The sequence below is a fragment of the Cryptomeria japonica genome, chromosome 11, assembly GCF_030272615.1.
Source record: "Cryptomeria japonica chromosome 11, Sugi_1.0, whole genome shotgun sequence".
Taxonomy (NCBI): domain Eukaryota; kingdom Viridiplantae; phylum Streptophyta; class Pinopsida; order Cupressales; family Cupressaceae; genus Cryptomeria; species Cryptomeria japonica.
In genome coordinates this window covers 37,577,814-37,598,368 of record NC_081415.1, presented here as the reverse complement: position 1 = coordinate 37,598,368, position 20,555 = coordinate 37,577,814, and the positions used below count along the sequence as shown (strand labels likewise).

The window sequence follows — 20,555 nt, the reverse complement described above, 5'->3', positions numbered from 1 at the left end:
ATCGCTGTTTTTTAAAATTGGGTTCTTTCACCATATTTGGCTATGGTTTTTGAAAAAGTTTGTATAAGATGTGGCCCCAAATGCTTCAGCCTTATTCTAAACCTAGAGGGTTTAAGGCCTTTCTAAGTTTTGCGCTTTATCTTTTGTTTTGAATCCCTTGGTTTCTATTCCGTCGTTACTTTATTTCACTTAAGTCATGGGTCGCGGGGTCGTAAGAAGTGTTCCCCCCTTGCTATTTCCCTAGGCGGTGATGTTAATTATTTGAAAAATTTTCACCTTTTATTATTTCCTTCTAAAGTGCCGGGCCTAGTAAACACTGATCAACTTGGGGAAAGATCTGATGGTTGGCGCTATTTCGCAAAGGCTAAGTGCTTGCCCTTTAAGGTTGCGAAATAGCGAGGATTAATATCAGCCGTCCATGTGTCATGCGGAGGAAGTGAAGGTTGCGGCTGTCAAGAAGGTGGGGCCCCCTCTACGTGGTTTTCTCTGGCGTATTAGAGGGCAGCACGTGGTACAGGCCGCCACAGTCAGCATTTTAAGATTAAGGATCAAAGTGGGCCCCAAAGATGAGTCAGCTCACAGGTGGAGGCGACCTGGCAGGGATAGCTCTTACAATTCATTGAGACCCCGTGGCTCCTTCCAGCGAATGAAAAGTTGACAGGTCAGCTTCGAAGATGACAGGGCGCCAGGTGTCCATGATGTGTCCGTGGGCCCACCACCTCTGAGAGCTCCTAACAGGGTTTAAATGTTGAGCAAGTCGAGATAAGATCTAACGGCTCACGCTATTTCGCAAGGGTAAGATGCTCACACTTTAAGGCTACGAAATAGCGAAAGTTAACCTGGACCGTCCACGTGTCTTGATGACACGCGGTCTAAAAGGCAGCTGTGGGTCCCTATAGTGTATGTTTGACAAATGAAAAGTTGACAGGTCAGCTTCGAAGGTGACAAGAAGCCAGGTGTCTATGGCGTGTCAGTGGGCCCACCATTTCTGAGATAGACCTGTCGAGACTGAAGTAGGGCCCCCATGGTTCTTCTTCCGGCAAGTGACAGAGTGACAAATCAGCGCAGTGGATGACTAGATGCCAGATGTCACTGATGACTCAGCAGGCCCACCATTACTAAGGACCTGTTTGAATGATTAAAAGGTGATTAACTTGAAAGATAATCCAACGGCTCGCGCTATTTCGCAAGGGTTAAGTGCTTACCCTTTAAGGCTGCGAAATAGCGAGAATGAATATCGGCCGTCCACGTGTCATGATGATGACATGGCAAAAAGAGAAAGGCACGGGCCCGCCACAGTATAAAGGGCGACATTCAGCCAGTATCAAAATAGAATGTGAGGGGATTTTCTAAGCGAATGGTCGGATGCCGCGTGGTATTATGTAGCCAATAAAAGACAGGACTTAGACTAAGGACAAAGCCATCAAAATGAAATTCACAGAGAGACACTTGCAGAAAGACTGCGGCCCATTGGAGCTAAAATATGAATTCTCGTATGAATTCAATTTTGAAGGGACAGTCGAAGCATGCGGAATCAATGTTACAGTTAAGGCCCAAAGTACAAGCATTTGATTTCCTAACAACCAAGTAAGGATACCTCTTAAAAGGATTTTTGCAGAGGAGGCAAACGCAGAGTTATCTTTTACAAATACAGAGAAGGCGAATTGGTTGCAGAGCGAATTTCTTCGAGAAAGCATCAGGTTTTTTCTTATTTTGCAGCCGTTCTTGTGTTGTGTTACGTGAAACTGTTCTCGTATAGTAGAAATAGTTTCAGAAGTAATATTTATCTGGTTGTATTGCAAATGGCTCCTAAAAGGGAATTTTCTGGTAAAGTTGATTATCTTGAAAGAAGTGTGTGTGATGACTTCTTAGAGTAGTTGACGCTGTCAACCAACCAGGCATCTAAGGCCAAAGAATTAGTAAACAGGGCTCCCCGACTGAGAATTGGAGAAGGATTGTATGATAAGGGTAATTGGTTAAGAGACCCACAGGTTGGGCTGTCTGGGTTGGGGTTATTTAAAATCGGTTTTGGAATGAGGAATTCTCCTGCTCCTCAAAATAACATTTGGGAATTAGATGTTGGGAGATTGGTAGTCCCAGGGGAGTTCATGGATACAAATTTGTTAACCCAAATGGCATTAAATTATGATTCAGTTACCAGGTGTATCCGGGATGTGAATGGAAAAACCCTCATGGAGATAAATGCAGAAGAGCTGAGAAAAGCATTTGGGCTTAGTGAGTTTACGAATTTCTTGGAGCCTATAAACTTCACACAATTAACTCAGGTATACAGGGCACAGAGGACTCATCTCAGGAATGGGCCTCTCAAAGAACTTTTTCTGAAAGTGGGAGGGTTAGCAATTGTAGGGCCCAATACACAAGAGCCCTTTTCACTAAGTATGTTTACCTTAAGGGCAAAAGGGATGTACTGGGCACTTTGCCAAGTTCTAGGAGAGGATGCTGAATCTAATATGCCAAATCATTATCTGTTAATGATTGTTCAAATTCTGAATCCTTCTCTTGCTATTACATTTGATTATGCCTCCTATATTGCTGATGCTATCCATGGAGGACTGATGGGGATAAAGAATGGGAAGGTGGATAGGCCATTTGGGTGGTATTCACTATTGATGCACCTCTTCCTCTTCAAAGGTGGAGATTATTTTGCCAGTGGAATAGACCTGGTAAAGGAAAAGGAGGGAGAAAAGATGCCGGTACAATTATGGAGTACCGTATTGTCATGGGATAGAGAGGATGCAAGTTTTCTAAAGTTTGATAAATACTTTGCATCCAAGATAAGGACTCTTCTTTGCTCTGACAATCCACGAGTCCCCAAGATTCTTCTGGAATTCTTAAGACCAAAAGAATTCGTAGAGAATGTCAAGATTGTTCATAACTGGGGTGATATGTATTTATATCCAGTGTCCATAGTGTTTAGGGTTTTTGGTTTCAGAGGCACCCCATTTTTGTTACCATACCAGGTCCCCCTCAAAGTGGGAATAGCTGAGATTCTCAGACAAATTGGTGACTTGCAAGAGGCAGAGTTAATAGGCCGAGGTAAAGGGACTATTTTCCCTACAGCTACAGTAGCCCACCAATTTGTAATCACCAAGGGCGGCTGGAAATGTTTTGAGGATTTCCTCAAACCCTACCATTTGTCCACTGCAGTGTCAAGATGTGCTGATCCGGAGGACTTCTACAATGGTGTATTCCGGAAGAAAGTAGCATGCAGAGGTAGGCCCCATCAATTCCACTGTCCTGAAGACCTCATCAGGAATGAATTTGATTTGGATGAACAGGAGTTGAGGAAAGAAAAATGGGTAGCTTACAGGAAGGCCCTGGATTTTGTGCATCAATTTGATGCTAGCTATGACCCATTGTCTAGCTTCTTCCCATTGGAAGAAAAGATAAAATTTTTGATTATTTGTTTTGAGGATGTGATGCAGACAATAAAGGAGAAAAGGGAAGTTGTAATTAAAAACAACCCTGAGAAAGCAAGAATGATTTTGGGGAAATTAGATCCTATTAAAGCCATCCCTCCTGGTGATTACACCCTGCATAAGAAGCAGGTTACAGTGTGTTGGTGTCTGCAAGAGGGGAACCCTCTTCATCCAAAGGGAAGAGGAAAGCACATGAAGTCATTCACATACAAGACAGCCCAAAGAAGCAGAGGGTGGGGAAGGAGGTGCAATCAGATACACCCTTATATTCCCCATCCCAATCCCCTCTCCACATTAGAGATGAACAAGCAGCAACTGAATACCTATCTCAGTTGGGCAGTTTGGGGGAGATTGCGTATACATATGATGAAGTGGAAGAGGGGATGCCAGAAGAACCCACTGAAGCACAAATGGACATCACCTCGACTGAACTCAAAGGCCAGGAGTGGGATCCTGAGATAAAGAAGGCCACTAGTGCTTTTCTAGCAGATGATAGTTTTGTGACATCTGAAGCATTCATGCAGTTTATATGGAAACAACATATAGATAAATATAATGCTAGATGTGAAACAAGAAAGGCAGAACAACCAAATAAAGATCCAGCCTCGGTGGAGGAAGAAATAAAACAGGAGATGATGGAAGAATTCAAAACCATCACTCCTGAACAGGGGAGAGATTTAGTAGCACAAGCTGGAGTGCTCATTTTGCCAGAATGGAATATTGCTGATGCTCTGGTGCTGGATGCAGTGAGGAAAGAAACCAAACCCATGGAAGGGGTTACATTCAGTAAAGACAATGCTGCTCTAGTCATGTGGTCCCTTAAGAGAAATGAGGACAAAAAGGGTAAAGACACCACAGGGACAAGTCACATTGGCGGATTGATGGTCAGGAGAGTAGAAAATACAGGGGTAGTAGAGGCTGCTAGCACGGTGTTGGAGACTGCCAAATTTAGTGTTGCAGTAGCTGAGAAGGATGCTAAAGAAAAAGAGGCTCTCCAGCTCAAATTGGAAACAGTCTTGAAGGCTTATGACAGTGCCAAGGAGGAAATAAGAGGCAAGGAGAGTATTATTGCCAGATTGCAGAGCCAATTAGCAGGACAACGTCAATAAGGTGAATCTTCAACATTAATGATCACCTCTTCTCCTGCAAGACCTCCACCTACTAGCCCCATTATTGAGCTCCCACCATCTCCTGCACCTTCCAGCTCTTAGATGATAGAGATAACTCCCCAAGAATTAGAGAGTCTTAAGCAAACTCAGGCCTATTATGCAAGGAAGTATGAAGAAAAGATCAAGGCCACAGTCTCCAGTTTTGCAGACACTATAAATGCTTCACTCCTTCACAATAGTGTAGGAAAAGTCATGGAGATATGGACTGAGTTGATAAGAGATAAAGTCATATTGACACCCATTTTTGACAGATGGAGGCCTAGGGAGCAGGATTTGGAGTTCATGTGTGTTTCCTGTGATGAAGCAAGAGCTAACCCTATTATCAAATCCACTTCTGATATCACTAAGAGTTTATTGCAATTGGCGACAAAGGTGGATAATGTGGAAAGAAGGGTTAAATTGCTTAAAAAGGAATACACTGATCAGGTTTGTGAGTTACTTCCATTAATTTTTGCCAATCCAGATCAGCTGAAAGATAAGCAGATATGGCTCAATGAGATAAATGCTAAATTGTCAGCAAGGGTCAAGGGAATTATTGATCTGGATGATACCTCATTTTTTGTTATAACCATACAGGAAATAGAGAGAATTAAATCACACTACAGTTTTCTTAACTCAGAAGTCAACAAACTGAGGAATTCTTGGAAAGGGTTGACTAAGGTTAAAAGTGATGTGATTAATTTTGTATGGCCAATCGAGGAGACGTATGGTGAGTGGGGAATTAAATATTCCACTCGAGATCCGGAGTAGTTAGAGAACGTCCCTGAAAAGCCAGAGGAGGTTGCAACTGAATAACCCGTCCAACAGACTGCTGAAGAAGCTGAAAAGAGCGCATAACTGAAATTGTAACTTCTTCAATTTTTTGAAGTAATTGTAACAAACTTTCCTCAAAGAAGTCTGAAGCTTTGTGCATCCATATTGTTATAAATGGATACCAGGACTAGAGAGAAAGGGATCACACAATTTTTGTAAGAAAACGCTGCAGAAATGTTATCTGAGCTTTTCCAAAGTTTAATGGAGAATCAGACTTTTGTAAAATCTTTTTCAAATGAATATCAATATACAGACCATCAGTTTTGAGTAAAGCTCTGTGTCGTCTTCAAATTTGTCCTTAATCGTATTTATTCTTTCATTCAGAATAATCTCGGATTTTTCTGTTTGAATGGAATTATAAGGCAATCTCAGTATGGGTGTTTCTAGCTTTTCTCTTTAGGAGGGAAATTAAACAGGCATGACCACTCTACCAGTAAATACTTCAGGATGAACTTTGAATTTTGAGGACCTTAGCTTATTTTGAAGTGATTAAATTCTTGTTGATGCTAGGCATTTACAGGGATAAATGGAGACCAAGTTGATGGGAAGTATAGAGATGTTTTATTTCAGGAGTTTTATTTGAGTTTGAGTGACTCTGTAGCCTTGGATAAAGCACTGGTACTAATCGAAGCTGTTTATTGCATGCTTTGTTGATCAAATATACTGAAGTTGAATATTGTTTCATTCTTTGTTTTCAGTTGTTTTTTCAAGGTGAATAAACTCACTGGTTTTCTGGACTGGTTTGCTGTGGGTTTGTTGCTTAAGAATGTGAAGTTAATTCACAAAGGGTATACCCGCCTGGGCTTAAGGAAGAGCCCGAAGTGTAGAAGGTCTAACCAAACCTTGTCATATGTTGTCTCTGAAATCCTTTTATCCTTGATGTCTTCTCGGCACCCATTTTAGATTATATTATTAAAGGCATTGAAGGGTAATCAGATTTTGAGACCAACAGTCTATGCTCTCTAAATTTGGTTTTGGAGTAAAATGGGTTAAATGGATTTAGGCTTGTATTAGTATTGCTAGGTTTTCAATATTATTGAATGGTTCCCCATGTGGTTTTTTGCCTCTTCTAGAGGCCTTAGGCAAGGAGATCCACTATCTCCTTTTTTGTTTATCATTCTGGCCGAAGCTTTTAGTAGGGCTATTTCATGTGTCAGGGAGAGGGGCATGTGGAAGGGGATTTCCATTCCTCGTATGTCCATATCCCATACTCATTGTTTCTTTGCAGATGATACTTTACTATTTGGATTAGCTTCTATGAGGGAAGCTCAGGTCATCAACAAGCTCATTTTGGATTATTCTTCATTCTCTAGGCAAAAGGTTAATCAGGCTAAATCTAAAGTTTTTTTCCTTAATGTCTCCCCTTCGGTGCAGTCCAAGTTGTCTCATTTTTGGGGTTTTTCTGTGGGTCAATTTCCTTGCAAATATTTAGGGTTGCCATTTTACACTGGCTCTGAGAAGTACAATTTTTGGGAATGGATTTTTGGGGCTATCTCAACTAAAATTCTTTCTTGGTCCCATAAGTGGTTAACTTTTTCTGATAAAATTGTGCTTATTAAAGCAGTTTAAAATGCGATTCCTATCTATCTGTTATCCATTTTAAAGGCTCCAAAAAAAAACAATGGTGGCTCTTCATTCAATTCTAAGATCCTTTTTATGGAATAATAATGTTGATAAGACAAAAAGGATCTCCTTGTTGGCCTGGGATAGGGTTTGTGCTCCTAAAGATAAAGGAGGCACTGGGATTAGGGACCTTGGTAAGCAGAACTTGGCACTTGGTGCTAAGTTGGTTTGGAAATTTTATAAACAACCTACCTCTAAATGGGCATCCATTTTATCTGCTAAATACTTGCCTAATTGTTCTAAGGAAGCTGTCTTCACTACTTCTACTCTTCCCAAAGGCTCCGTGATTTGGAATTTTATGTCTGAATGTAGATCTGTTATTTTTCCAGGTTTGTCTTGGCTTATTCATAATGGTCGTAAGGCTAGGTTTTGGGATGAGGTTTGGAATGGCTTCCCTATTATGTCTAGTCTTAGGGACTGGTCGTCCCTTATGCCCATACTTAAATCCTCTTGGGGCATTTTTGTGGTAGATTATTTCTTTGTCGACTCCTCGGGTTCCCTGCCAGTGGAAAAGTGGAAATCAATTGCTTCTCTTCTAGTGTGTCAGGACATTAAATCTGCATTTGAGGATGAGCTTAAGAAATGTCCATTAGTCTTCTCGGGGAAGGATGATGAGCTCATCTAGACTTTTTCAAAATTTGGGGAATATTCGGTTAAAAAAGGTTATAATTTTTTATCCTTAGATGTTAAGAGGGAAGTTTTGCCATTTAAACTATTCTGGCATGCTTCCTGCTTGCCCAAAGCAGGGGCTTTGGCTTGGGTGGCTGTTCAGGATAGAATACTTACTGGTATGAGATTAGATAGGTTGGGTATTACTGTGGTTTTTCCTTCTGTTATGTGTGGAGGGTCTCTTGAATCAGTGGATCATCTCTTCCTACATTGTCCTTTTGCTACTCATTGCTGGAATTGGCTGTTTAGCAAGTTAAATTGGAAGTCTACTCTAAGTAAGGACCTTAGCTCTCTTTTTATGAGTTGGCCTCTTTTATATCCATCTGCATTTTATGCTTCTCTCTGGATTATTGCTCCCTCTATTCTAATTTGGAAAATATGGTTAGAAAGGAACAATAGGATTTTTAAGAAACTATCCTCCCGTCTGCATGAGGTGCTCTATGGTATTGAAAAGTTGATTTCCGAAACTATTTTGGCTTTCATCTATCGAGGCTCTAGGTCACATAATACTTACACTCCCTGGGATAATTGGGTGTCTAATAATTGGATATCCTTGCAAACACTTCCTTGGAGTGGTGCACTTTTTCAATCACGACCTCCAATTAATAGAAAGGAAGTTGTTTGGTTGCCTCCTCTAGTTTCAAAAGTTAAATTGAATTTTGACGGTGCCTCTCATGGCAACCCTGGTAAATCTGCTATTGGAATTATGGTCTCTGATGATAGGGCGGCTATCATTACAGGTCAATGTAAATGTATTTCTTATGGTACTAACAATGTGGCTGAACTTCATGGTCTTTCAGTAGGCCTGGATTTGCTTCTTTCATTACATTTGTTGGATGTTGTTATTGAGGGTGGCTCTCAGGTAGTTTTTTACATGGTCACAAATCATTCTTCCCACTCTTGGCATTTAAAGTATTGGTTGGATAAGATTCTTGATTAGCTTGAGTTGTTTAATTCTTTCACTATGTCTCACTGTTTTAGAGAAGCTAATAGGGTGGCTGACTTCCTGGCTAATAGAGCTTTGGATGAGGATATCCAAGAAATTGTTGGGGTAGCCTCCGATTCTCTTCCTCCTCATCTAGTTTAACTGATATCAATTCGAATAGAGAAGTATGACCTTGTGCCTTACTTGTAGTTTCATTCAACCATGTAGTTTAAAGTAGTGGTATCTATTTGGGATATTACTTCATTATATCTGCATGTTTGTGTGTAACCTCAGATAGGGCTCGGGCCTCTCTTTCTATATAGGGTGGGTTTTTATGGTCTATGGATTCTTTCTTATCATATCTTGTTGCCACTCTAAAAAATATTTACTCATGTACTCTTGCTGATGTTTATAGTTCGGAATGCAATGACTGCATTTCTATTTAATCACTATTCCCATACATGTTGCTTTTATCGCAAGTATTGGTTGCGATATTTTGGTGTGCAGGGGAGGTTTTTCTTGTACATTTGTAATCTTCTCTGAGTTTTTTATTATTGTCCTCCATTGATGTTTGTACGCTTTTTCATATGCTTTCCTCATACTCATTTTGTGGCAGTCTTTTGAGGGCTATTGACAGATTTTGCTTGTGTGGATATCTTGGTTTATTTATATTCATGATCAGCTATTTGTTTCGTATGGATTTTCATCATTTTACATTAGGGTAGCGGCATGCTTCCATTTTCATTCATTTTTCGTTTGTGCCGACCTTTTGTGGATACGCTACTCCCTTATGATGAGTTTGTGTTCTTTTATTCTACTCTTCTTGCTCGTCTTTGCATTTTTTTTTTTATGGCATCCATGGGCTATCGCATTCTAATGCCTCATAAATATTATGATTTCCAAGATTCTTTTGTTTTGGATGATGAAAAGCTCGGGCATTTGTTTCACATTCATTTGGTGGATTTTTCTCTGGCTTTTCGCAAAGTTTTGGGAAAGCAATGGATTGCGGATAACTCAGGTTGTTTTCTTGGGGATATTGCTTCTCGGTTTCTCACTATATGTATGGATGTGCTTCTGGATTCTAATATGGTTAGGGCAATCTTTGATACATACTTCAGCCCCCATTTCTGCACTTCTGTTGATTTGGACAATGCTCTCTCTAATTATTGTTTCGAATTCGGTGATTTTGATTATGCTGGTTTTATCTCTCGTTCTCAGTTATTATCTTCAGGTTGGCATGGGGAACTCCTTTCAATCTTAAGGAATGGTTTGATATCTAACTTATACGATGATACATTAATTGCTTTGGTTGGTTTGTTAGACCATGTATCACCAGACTGTTTGGCTGCAACTATTAATATATTTGCAAGAATTCACTTTCTCTTAGAATCAATGTCCATTGTTCGCTCTTCACCAGTTTGGGTTTCTCCTATTTAGATGGTGCCTCCTTCTTCTCAACCATTGGAAGGGCCTAGTTATTGGTCTTCTATTCCTTGACATCATGTTCCTGGGCTTCTGCACTTTGTTCATGCCTCTCAAAGTATTTGAGTAGGTGGTTTTGGTCTGTGGGTTTTTGAGCAGGGCTCTGGTTTGATCTGTCTTCTTCCTTCTTTTGGTAAAGCATAATTATTACTTTGTAGGAAATCTCTGGTGGATTTGTATGCACCATAAGATATTATGTAAATGCTCTTTCACATGTGACCGCATTTTTTAAGCGGCTGATTGTATATGTGACCACATTTTTTAAGCGGCTGGTCTTATAAACTCTTAGTATAGGTTTATTTTACAAGCTATGACCAGAGGTTTTCTTCCCAGGGTTCTTTCCTCCGGTATGCTCTTTGAATCTTGTGTAAAAAGAAAAAATGATAAATAAAATTTAGTGGAGTATTCCACTTTTATCAAGCAAAAAGAAAAAATAGATTATTTGTTGCAATTTGAATTTACAATAAAACATATTTTAAATATAAATAAATTTTAAACTTTCAGAATTTCATTAACAAATTTCCCTTATCCATCGCAATTATTCAAAACAAATGCACCTCCAAAGCCCAAAAAGGAATACATATATTTCTGCAATATTCAAAAGCCATGAAGACTGAGTGTATTACATGGCTCTTCTTTACTTAGGACTAATACATGCTACTTACCTAATACTTGCTTATAAGCCCTCTCCAGTCTCCTCTGACAAGCAATGAAGATAGTTTTTATTTCTACAGCTACTTACCAAATACATACTACTTACCAAATACACTACAGCAAGTGAAAGGAGCATCCAGGCAGCAAATGTAGTTATAAGGACAGTTGCACTGGGCTGAAACCATTCTCGCCCCTTCAAATATAAACACCAACATTAATAGTATTACAAACTTCTTCACAAACTCCATGACTCCTAAATTCTTTGCATCCATTCTTGTTTGGCGAGTGATTCAATAACAGTGTATACTGTGCTTAAATAAGTGGATTGGGATCCCTCTGATTGAAAAACATAGGAATTAATAATCTCATCTTGTTTGTTTCTGCAAGGCATAAACTACCGGCAGTGTTGTTGGAAGTATCAGGGTTCTGAGAAGGGGGGGGTTGAATCAGAACAGTATGTAATTCACAAATTTTGCTATTATTTAACACTAATTTTCAACATACAACAACTTTTGAATCATATCAATCTTGAACAGAAATTATAAAACAAGATATGCCAACTCACAAATAAGAGAAACACCAAATTTGTGCCGAGTGGGAAAACCCTCGAAAATCCTTATGGTTTCGTCATAGGGTGAAAAAACCACTCCAATAATCCTGCATCTTTATTGAACTTCAATTCTTTACAACCAGCAGCTACAACTGCTCAGGGTGTTCAACCCTATTCCTTTCAGTCTTATAAATACATATAGATGTAAATACTACATCAGTATGTATGTATAAGTATATATTATAACTTTCAATACAAATGCATATGCGTTTCTTTTCACTGTTCTTTTTCACATTTCATACACACCCTGAGATCTTCCAAATGATCTCAATAAATAATGATATGATACGAATGGAAACGGTTATACCAGCCCAACTGAACCAGTTGGGGTTTGTTACAAAACCACTTTGTATGAATGCTGTTTTAAAACCGAACACAACCGTTTGCTTTCAGATTCGAATGCATCTTTGAAACCAATGAAACCAATGAACATTATAAACGTCAAACACTGTTAAGCATTTTGATCTGAAATACTCGAATATACATTCCAGTATTGCAGACCAAACATTTTTAAAACTGTTTCAGATTTTATAACATTCATGTCATGACACGTTTCTGCCATTTCAACAATCATTATTACTTTGAAACATAACCACTTCAAAACTCATCACTATATCAAAAACCATAGCCATTGCCATTCCTGATGAAGTATTTATGCATCAAATACATTCAAAGACTTTATATCACCAATACCTTTAATGCTGGAGTTGTAAATCTGCATTCTTTTCAAAATATAATGCACATACCTGATATGCTCGAACCTATACAAAATGTTTCCACCTGATAATGCATGGTGTCTCAAATGGAGCTGTCACATGTTTATTGCATTCGAAGATATCCATCAGCCAAGCCACAAATCTCACAACAACAGATAAGAGAAAGATCAAAAGATGCCAAAACAGGTATCAATATAATCCTTAGAACACGTAGAAGCACATATTAAAAACCCAAAACGAAATTACTGAACCTTGTTCAAGCCCATATCCAACATATCCGCTGCTCTGAAGCAAAATGTAAACTGACGGAAAACAAACCAGTTACAACATGTTCAAACTACCCACAACCTTAATTATTTTGCAAACAATTTGAAGTCCGCCACACAATGTGGACAAATGGCAAGTATCTACGAACAACCTGGCAATGCATTAAATTCCCATACTGCAAATATCACGTCTATACCACTACCTCGGTTAAAGCTTTTGGCGTTTAAACACAAACTTCAAAATTTGCCACCGTAGCAATTAACATTGCCATATGTGCCACCTAAGCAAGATGACACACGATACCTTTGCATTGCATTGTGCCAAACATAAGAATAGTCAACAATCTCCCCCATTTTTGATGCAAAAAATTTTCCACATCTCATAGATATATATATACATGAACAAACAACACAGCTCATACATATATTTACATGAGAAAAATACACAGCTAAGGCACCAATAGAATCATAATGCAAGCATCACCAGTCACACAACAGAGTGACCATGACTGAACCAGCGCTGAACCAGCAATCGAAGCAACAAACCAGTCACTGAAACTGAAACTGAATACTGAATATGAATGAATCTGACATGAATCTGAATCTGACATCACTGAATACTGAATGAACATCAGTGAATACTGAATGAAGCATGTACTACATCACTGAATGAAGCATGTACTCCCCCAAAATGTTTTGCATCAAAAATTAAGAACCAGTACAGAAGAAGAAAGAACAATTATTGAGCCAGCAGAGATTGAGAGATAACTCCCAATCGAGTGCGGAGTTGTTCAAACAAGGCTCGTGGTAGTGCTTTGGTAAAAATATCTGCAACTTGCAATTTAGAAGGCACATGAATAAGGATGACTTCATTGGAGGACACTTGTTCACGAATAAACTGCAATTTGATAGCCACATGTTTAGTTCGAGAATGCATAACAGGATTTTTGGAAATCTGTATAGCACTAATATTATCACAAAGAATCTTCATCGGTTTAGGAACCGTAATACACAAATCTGAAAGATGATATGACATCCAAAGTAATTGAGTACAACATGCGGTGGCAGCAATAATTTCAGACTCAGCAGTAGAAATTGTAACACAGTCTTGTTTTTTACTGTTCCAAGCAACTAACCAATCACCTAAGAAAAATGCAGCACCACTAGTACTTCGCTGATCATCTTTACAGCCACCCCAATCAGCATCTGTATAACCAAGTAGATTAAAATCATCATTTTTTGGATACCACAAACCATAATCCAAAGTACCCTGTATGTATTTAAAGATACGATGAACAACATTGAGATGAGATTGGTGAGGACTTGCTTGATATCTAGCAACTTGACAAACAGAGTGCATTAGATCAGGTCTAGAAGCAGTAAGATATAAAAGACTGCCTATCATAGACTGATACTCTCTTTGATCAACAAGAGGAGATTCATCAGATTTTATCAACTTACATCCGGTTTCCATGGGTGTGCCAACAGGATTACAATTATCCATTTGAAATCTTTTAAGCATTTATTTAGCATATTTCAGTTGTGATATAAACAAACCATGTTCAAGCTGAGAGACTTGAAGGCCCAAGAAAAATGTCAAGAGTCCCAGCATAGACATTTCAAATTCAGACTCCATGATTTTTGAAAATGTTTGAGCCAAGCCATCATTAGTAGAACCAAAGATTATATCATCAACATATATTTCAACAACTAGCAAATTATCATTGTCAATTTTGGTATACAACGTGTTGTCCACACTTCCTTTAATAAACCCATTTGCAAGTAGATGTTTATCCAACCTAGAATACCAAGCTCTAGGAGCTTGCTTTAAGCCATACAATGCTTTTTTGAGTTTAAAAACATAATCAGACTTGTCAGCAGATTCAAATCCTTCAGGCTGTTCCATATACACTTCCTCTTCAAGATACCCATTTAAGAAAGCAGTTTTAACATCCATTTGATAAACAGTGAAATTTTTATGACTAGCATATGCAAGAAAGATTCTAATTGATTCCATTCTTGCAACAGGTGCAAAGGTTTCACCAAAATCAATTCCTTCTTGCTGTGCATATCCTTTGCAAACAAATCTGGCTTTATTCCTGACCACAACTCCTTCCTCATTCAGTTTATTACGAAATATCCACTTTCCTCCAATAACATTTTTGTCATGAGGCCTAGGAACAAGTTCCCAAGTCTTGTTTTTCTCTATCTGATTTATTTCATCTTGCATTGCATTTTGCCAACTAGAATTTGATAGAGCTTCAGTTACATTCTTTGGTTCAAAATCTGCTATCAAACAAAACTGTTCAGCAATATTTACTTGTTCTCCTATTTTGGCTTTTCTTCTAGTCAAAATTCCTTTATCAATATCACCAATAACTTGAGACTCAGGATGTCTCTTAGCTATTATTCTAGAAGATGTTTTTATCTTTGATCCATCACTAGTGATTTTAGAATTGGGACTATTTTCTGATTCTATTCTTCCTGCAAGTTCATCTTCATCATCAGTTTCAACTTTATCTTGTTCATGATTTTCATTATGAAAACTTTCTGATTCTTGAAAAGATAAACTTTCATATTCTTCTTTGTCATTACAGCATACAGATGTTTCATCAAACATAACATTTATGGCTTCTACAATTTTGTTCAGCCTTTTATTATAGCATTTATATGCTTTGCTATGTGTAGAATACCCAAGAAAAATCCCTTCATCAGATCTTGAGTTAAAGTTTTCTAGAGAATCATCATTCTTTCTAATAAAAAATTTGCAACCAAATATTTTAAAGTTCTTAACATTTGCTGTTTTTCCATACCATAATTCATATGGTGTATATGCTGTTCGAATCCTGATTTGTGCTCTGTTTAAGATATAAACAGCAATATGAACCGCTTCTTTCCAGAACTTGTCAGGCAATTTGGCTTCATTCAACATGGTCCTAGCCATTTCCTTGACAGTCCTATTTTTCCTCTCTACCACACCATTTTGCTGTGGTGTCCTAGCAGTAGAATACTGTCTTTTTATACCTCGTTTTTCACAATACTCAATAAATTCCTGTGATGTAAACTCTCCTCCCTTATCTGATCTTAAGCATTTCAATTTTAAATCAGTTTCACGTTCTACCATCTTTCTAAAAATTTTGAAATGTTCAAAGGCTTCTGATTTATGTTTCAGAAATGTTACCCAAACCATCCTGGAATAATCATCTATAAACAGCATGAAATATTTCTCACCACTTAATGAAGCAGTTTTCGTTGGACCACACAAATCAGTATGCACTAATTCAAGTGGTCTATTTGACATGTATTCTTTTGTTTTAAAAGAAACTCTTGTTTGTTTGCCTTTAACACACTCTTCACAAATATTTGCTGGTTTAGTTATTTGAGGTAGACCTCTCACCTTTTTGTTTTTGCTAATTCTAGCAAGATTATCAAAATTTAAATGTCCCAACCTTTTATGCCATAGCCAATTTTCTTCCACTTGACTCATAAAGCAGGTATTGACCAAAGAAGTTTCTTGAATAGTAGAATCTGTCAAATTATATAGATTACCATTTGTTCTTAATCCACTAGCAATAACTCTATCCTTTTCATTCTTAATATAACATCCTTTTGCATTAAAAGAGATAGAATAACCACTGTCACAAATCTGACTTACACTTAAAAGATTATGTTTCAAACCTTCAACAAAATAGACATCATGAATTGGTGTACTATTGTTTAAGACTATTGAGCCTTTTCCTGTTATATAAGCTCCTGAATTATCACCAAAGCGTACAAACCCTCCATCAAAGTTTTCTAAATTTCTGAATTTGCTTTTACATCCAGTCATATGGTGAGAACAACCACTATCTAACACCCATGTTGCAGAATTTTGAGCAAATAAGACTGTTTCAACAATTAAGGACTTTTCATTTGTCTTTACTTGTTTCCATATCTGTTTAGGTCTCAGATTTAATTTACACTAATTTGCATAGTGACCATAGTAAAAACATTTGAAGCACCTAATAACTTTTCTTTTGCCTTGACCAGTGCTATTTTTACAAAAGATTGCTTTGTGCCCAAAAACATTGCAGTTGAAACAATATCCATTGAAAAACAACTTTGTTTTCTGATTAGTAGATTCTTCAGAAGAACATTGCAAGATTTTCAGTTTTTTATCCTTTTCTTCAAGTGAGAATTTTTGATTTTCTATAATTGAATTTGCTTTTATTAATTCATCTTGAAGTTTTTGATTTTCAGTCTCATGATTTGCAACTGATTTTTTTAATCTTTTAATTTCTTGCAGGGATTTTAGAAGTTCTTCTTCAAGATCCACTTCTATCTCTAAATCAGATGAAGATTCAGGCTCATTTGATTCAAATTTAGGAGTATGTACTATTTCAGCCATAAATAATGTTTCCCCTTCTTCATCTGCATCACTAGATTCTTCATTTGGATCCTCTTTTGAAAAAAGACTTTTCTTTTTGAAATCCTTAAATCTTTTATTCTGATTCCACGGCTTCTTCCTAGAAAACTTCTCATCACACTCATCAAGTTCAATATTTGGACATCTAGCAGCAAAATGTCCTAATTGACCACAACTGAAGCATTTAGGTTTGCTTTTATATTTCTTTGCCATTCTTTTAAACAATAATGCTTCTAAAGCATCAGTTAGATCTTAATCACTCTCATCATTCTTTTCAACCTTAAAGGCTGATTCTTTTGATGAAGAACTAGCTTGATTGCTAATTCTCATTTCATACGCAGTTAGAGTTCCTTGGAGTTGATGTAAGGTCATTTTTGAAAAGCTTTTCTTTTCTTCTAATGTAGAAATTTTTGTTTCAAATTTAGGTAGGACTGACCTAATAACCTTTGAAACAACATCATGTTCTTCTATGTCTTCACCTAGACCCTTTCTGGCATTCACAACTTCCTCAATTCTTAAAAAATATGCAGCAATGGTTTCGTCATCACTCATTTTCAGATTGTCAAACTGAGTTTTAAGAGTAATCAGTTTAGATTCTTTAACCTTGTCATCTCCTTGATAGATAGTTTCAAGTTTTACCCATATATCATTTGCAGATTTACAATAAATGACTTTGGCAAAGACATCTCTAGCAAGACCACAAAGAAGAGCATATCTAGCCTTCTTATCTAATTCAAATTTTAGTTTCTCATCTGCATCAGTAGGAACTGACGCTGGAACATTGTATTTTGTTGTTACTACATCCCACATCCTTACATCTAGAGAATGTATAAATGCTTCCATTTTAACTTTCCAGAAAACATAATCATTTCCATCAAACAAAGGTGCCCTATTAAGGAAAGCTCCTTCAGAATGTGCCATAACTTCCAATAAAAAATCCCTGGAACAATTCCTAAAAGGAATCCTATGCTCTGATACCACTTGTTGGAAGTATCAGGGTTCTGAGAAGGGGGGGGTTGAATCAGAACAGTATGTAATTCGCAAATTTTGCTATTATTTAACACTGATTTTCAACATACAACAACTTTTGAATCATATCAATCTTGAACAGAAATTATAAAACAAGATATGCCAACTCACAAATAAGAGAAACACCAAATTTGTGCCGAGTGGGAAAACCCTCGAAAATCCTTATGGTTTCGTCATAGGGTGAAAAAACCACTCCAATAATCCTGCATCTTTATTGAACTTCAATTCTTTACAACCAGCAGCTACAACTGCTCAGGGTGTTCAACCCTATTCCTTTCAGTCTTATAAATACATATAGATGTAAATACTACATCAGTATGTATGTATAAGTATATATTATAACTTTCAATACAAATGCATATGCGTTTCTTTTCACTGTTCTTTTTCACATTTCATACACACCCTGAGATCTTCCAAATGATCTCAATAAATAATGATATGATACGAATGGAAACGGTTATACCAGCCCAACTGAACCAGTTGGGGTTTGTTACAAAACCACTTTGTATGAATGCTGTTTTAAAACCGAACACAACCGTTTGCTTTCAGATTCGAATGCATCTTTGAAACCAATGAAACCAATGAACATTATAAATGTCAAACACTATTAAGCATTTTGATCTGAAATACTCGAATATACATTCCAGTATTGCAGACCAAACATTTTTAAAACTGTTTCAGATTTTATAACATTCATGTCATGACACGTTTCTGCCATTTCAACAATCATTATTACTTCGAAACATAACCACTTCAAAACTCATCACTATATCAAAAACCATAGCCATTGCCATTCCTGATGAAGTATTTATGCATCAAATACATTCAAAGACTTTATATCACCAATACCTTTAATGCTGGAGTTGTAAATCTGCATTCTTTTCAAAATATAATGCACATACCTGATATGCTCGAACCTATACAAAATGTTTCCACCTGATAATGCATGGTGTCTCAAATGGAGCTGTCACATGTTTATTGCATTCGAAGATATCCATCAGCCAAGCCACAAATCTCACAACAACAGATAAGAGAAAGATCAGAAGATGCCAAAACAGGTATCAATATAATCCTTAGAACACGTAGAAGCATATGTTAAAAACCCAAAACGAAATTACTGAACCTTGTTCAAGCCCATATCCAACATATCCGCTGCTCTGAAGCAAAATGTAAACTGACGGAAAACAAACCAGTTACAACATGTTCAAACTACCCACAACCTTAATTATTTTGCAAACAATTTGAAGTCCGCCACACAATGTGGACAAATGGCAAGTATCTACGAACAACCTGGCAATGCATTAAATTCCCATACTGCAAATATCACGTCTATACCACTACCTCGGTTAAAGCTTTTGGCGTTTAAACACAAACTTCAAAATTTGCCACCGTAGCAATTAACACTACCATATGTGCCACCTAAGCAAGATGACACACGATACCTTTGCATTGCATTGTGCCAAACATAAGAATAGTCAACAAGTGTTTGGTAATTCAGGTTGGCAGGTCCTGTTTTGTTTGAGGTGCTTGGAAGAGGAAAAATCTCTTGTTTGTGTCCGCAAGGCATAAACTACCGGCAGTGTTTGGTTCTTCAGTTCGGCAGGTCCGGCTTTGTCTGAGGTGTTTGGAAGAGGTAAGGAACCTCTCCACTAGGTTTCTGACCTGGTAGAATAACAAATGCATTCACTTTTGGGTTGGTGGTAAGACTTGATTCCACGTAGATTTGCATTAGAAATCCATGCAAATGACTGATGCCAAGAGCTAATCACCATATCTTATTTTATATAGATTATTGTATCTTTGTAAGTAACATGTATCTGATGGATGCCAAATTCTACCCATTGTATAATAGCCAGACTTAATGAAAGATGTCAAGAACTAACTCAAAAGCTTTAACTTTATAAGAAAAACTCTTTATTGACCTTATGTAATATGTTTGATTATATTTAGCGCTTATCTAGTGATGATCAAAAGTAACATGGGATGCTTCGCAACCAATGAACGGAATTAGAAAAAAGAATGGGAACCATTGTATAGTATGAGATATACTAATATTTATTTTTCTAATTAAGAGTCACTTAAGGGGTGAGAGTTACTGAACCAAATCCAGAAAATATGCCTTTAGTAGTGTTACATCCTTCTTTTGCTACTAGTCTATCACTATGTATATATGAGACATTTCCTATTTACTTGTGAAAAAATAGACTTAGGCATTGTGCACGTTATTATGCCTATGCTAAAACTACGAATGATATTAAGTAGTATGTATTTTTGCTTGTCATCATAGGTTATAGTGGATGGAAAAAAGAATGGGGTCCACAATGTAATATAATATTTACTAGCATTCAATTGAAAGGAGACATGGAAATAGGATAAATAAACAAATTCTATAATTACAGATGTATTACCTCTAGACACCAGTATATATATATAGATATATATATATATATATAGATATATATATATATATATATATATATATATATATATATATATATATATATATATATATATATATATATATATATATATATATATATATATATATATATAATTCTTAGCATGAAAATAAGTGTAATGCAATGTCATTTTAAGAGTAGTATAATCATATGTTAAGAAATATTGGCTGGAAATGTGATGCCCTTCCTATAAATAGACATGGAGGCATTATATTTTGATGCTATTACAAGGTTCTTGATATGAGTTTAATGGAAAGGATATTTTTTAATGAGTAATTCTTAGTTATGATTATGT

General features: G+C 37.0%; 1 protein-coding gene across 1 annotated transcript; it reads right to left on the bottom strand.

The window, feature by feature from the left end:
- Positions 1-13,106: 13,106 nt before the first annotated feature.
- On the bottom strand, positions 13,107-13,871 carry LOC131860012 (secreted RxLR effector protein 161-like). The gene has a single exon (XM_059214353.1). It carries the CDS (start codon positions 13,869-13,871, stop codon positions 13,107-13,109), a length of 765 nt encoding a protein of 254 aa, XP_059070336.1.
- Positions 13,872-20,555: the final 6,684 nt, after the last annotated feature.

Bases quoted from the DNA above. Each gene is read 5' to 3' on its own strand.
- LOC131860012 (XM_059214353.1), bottom strand. From the start codon at position 13,871: ATGGATAATTGTAATCCTGTTGGCACACCCATGGAAACCGGATGTAAG.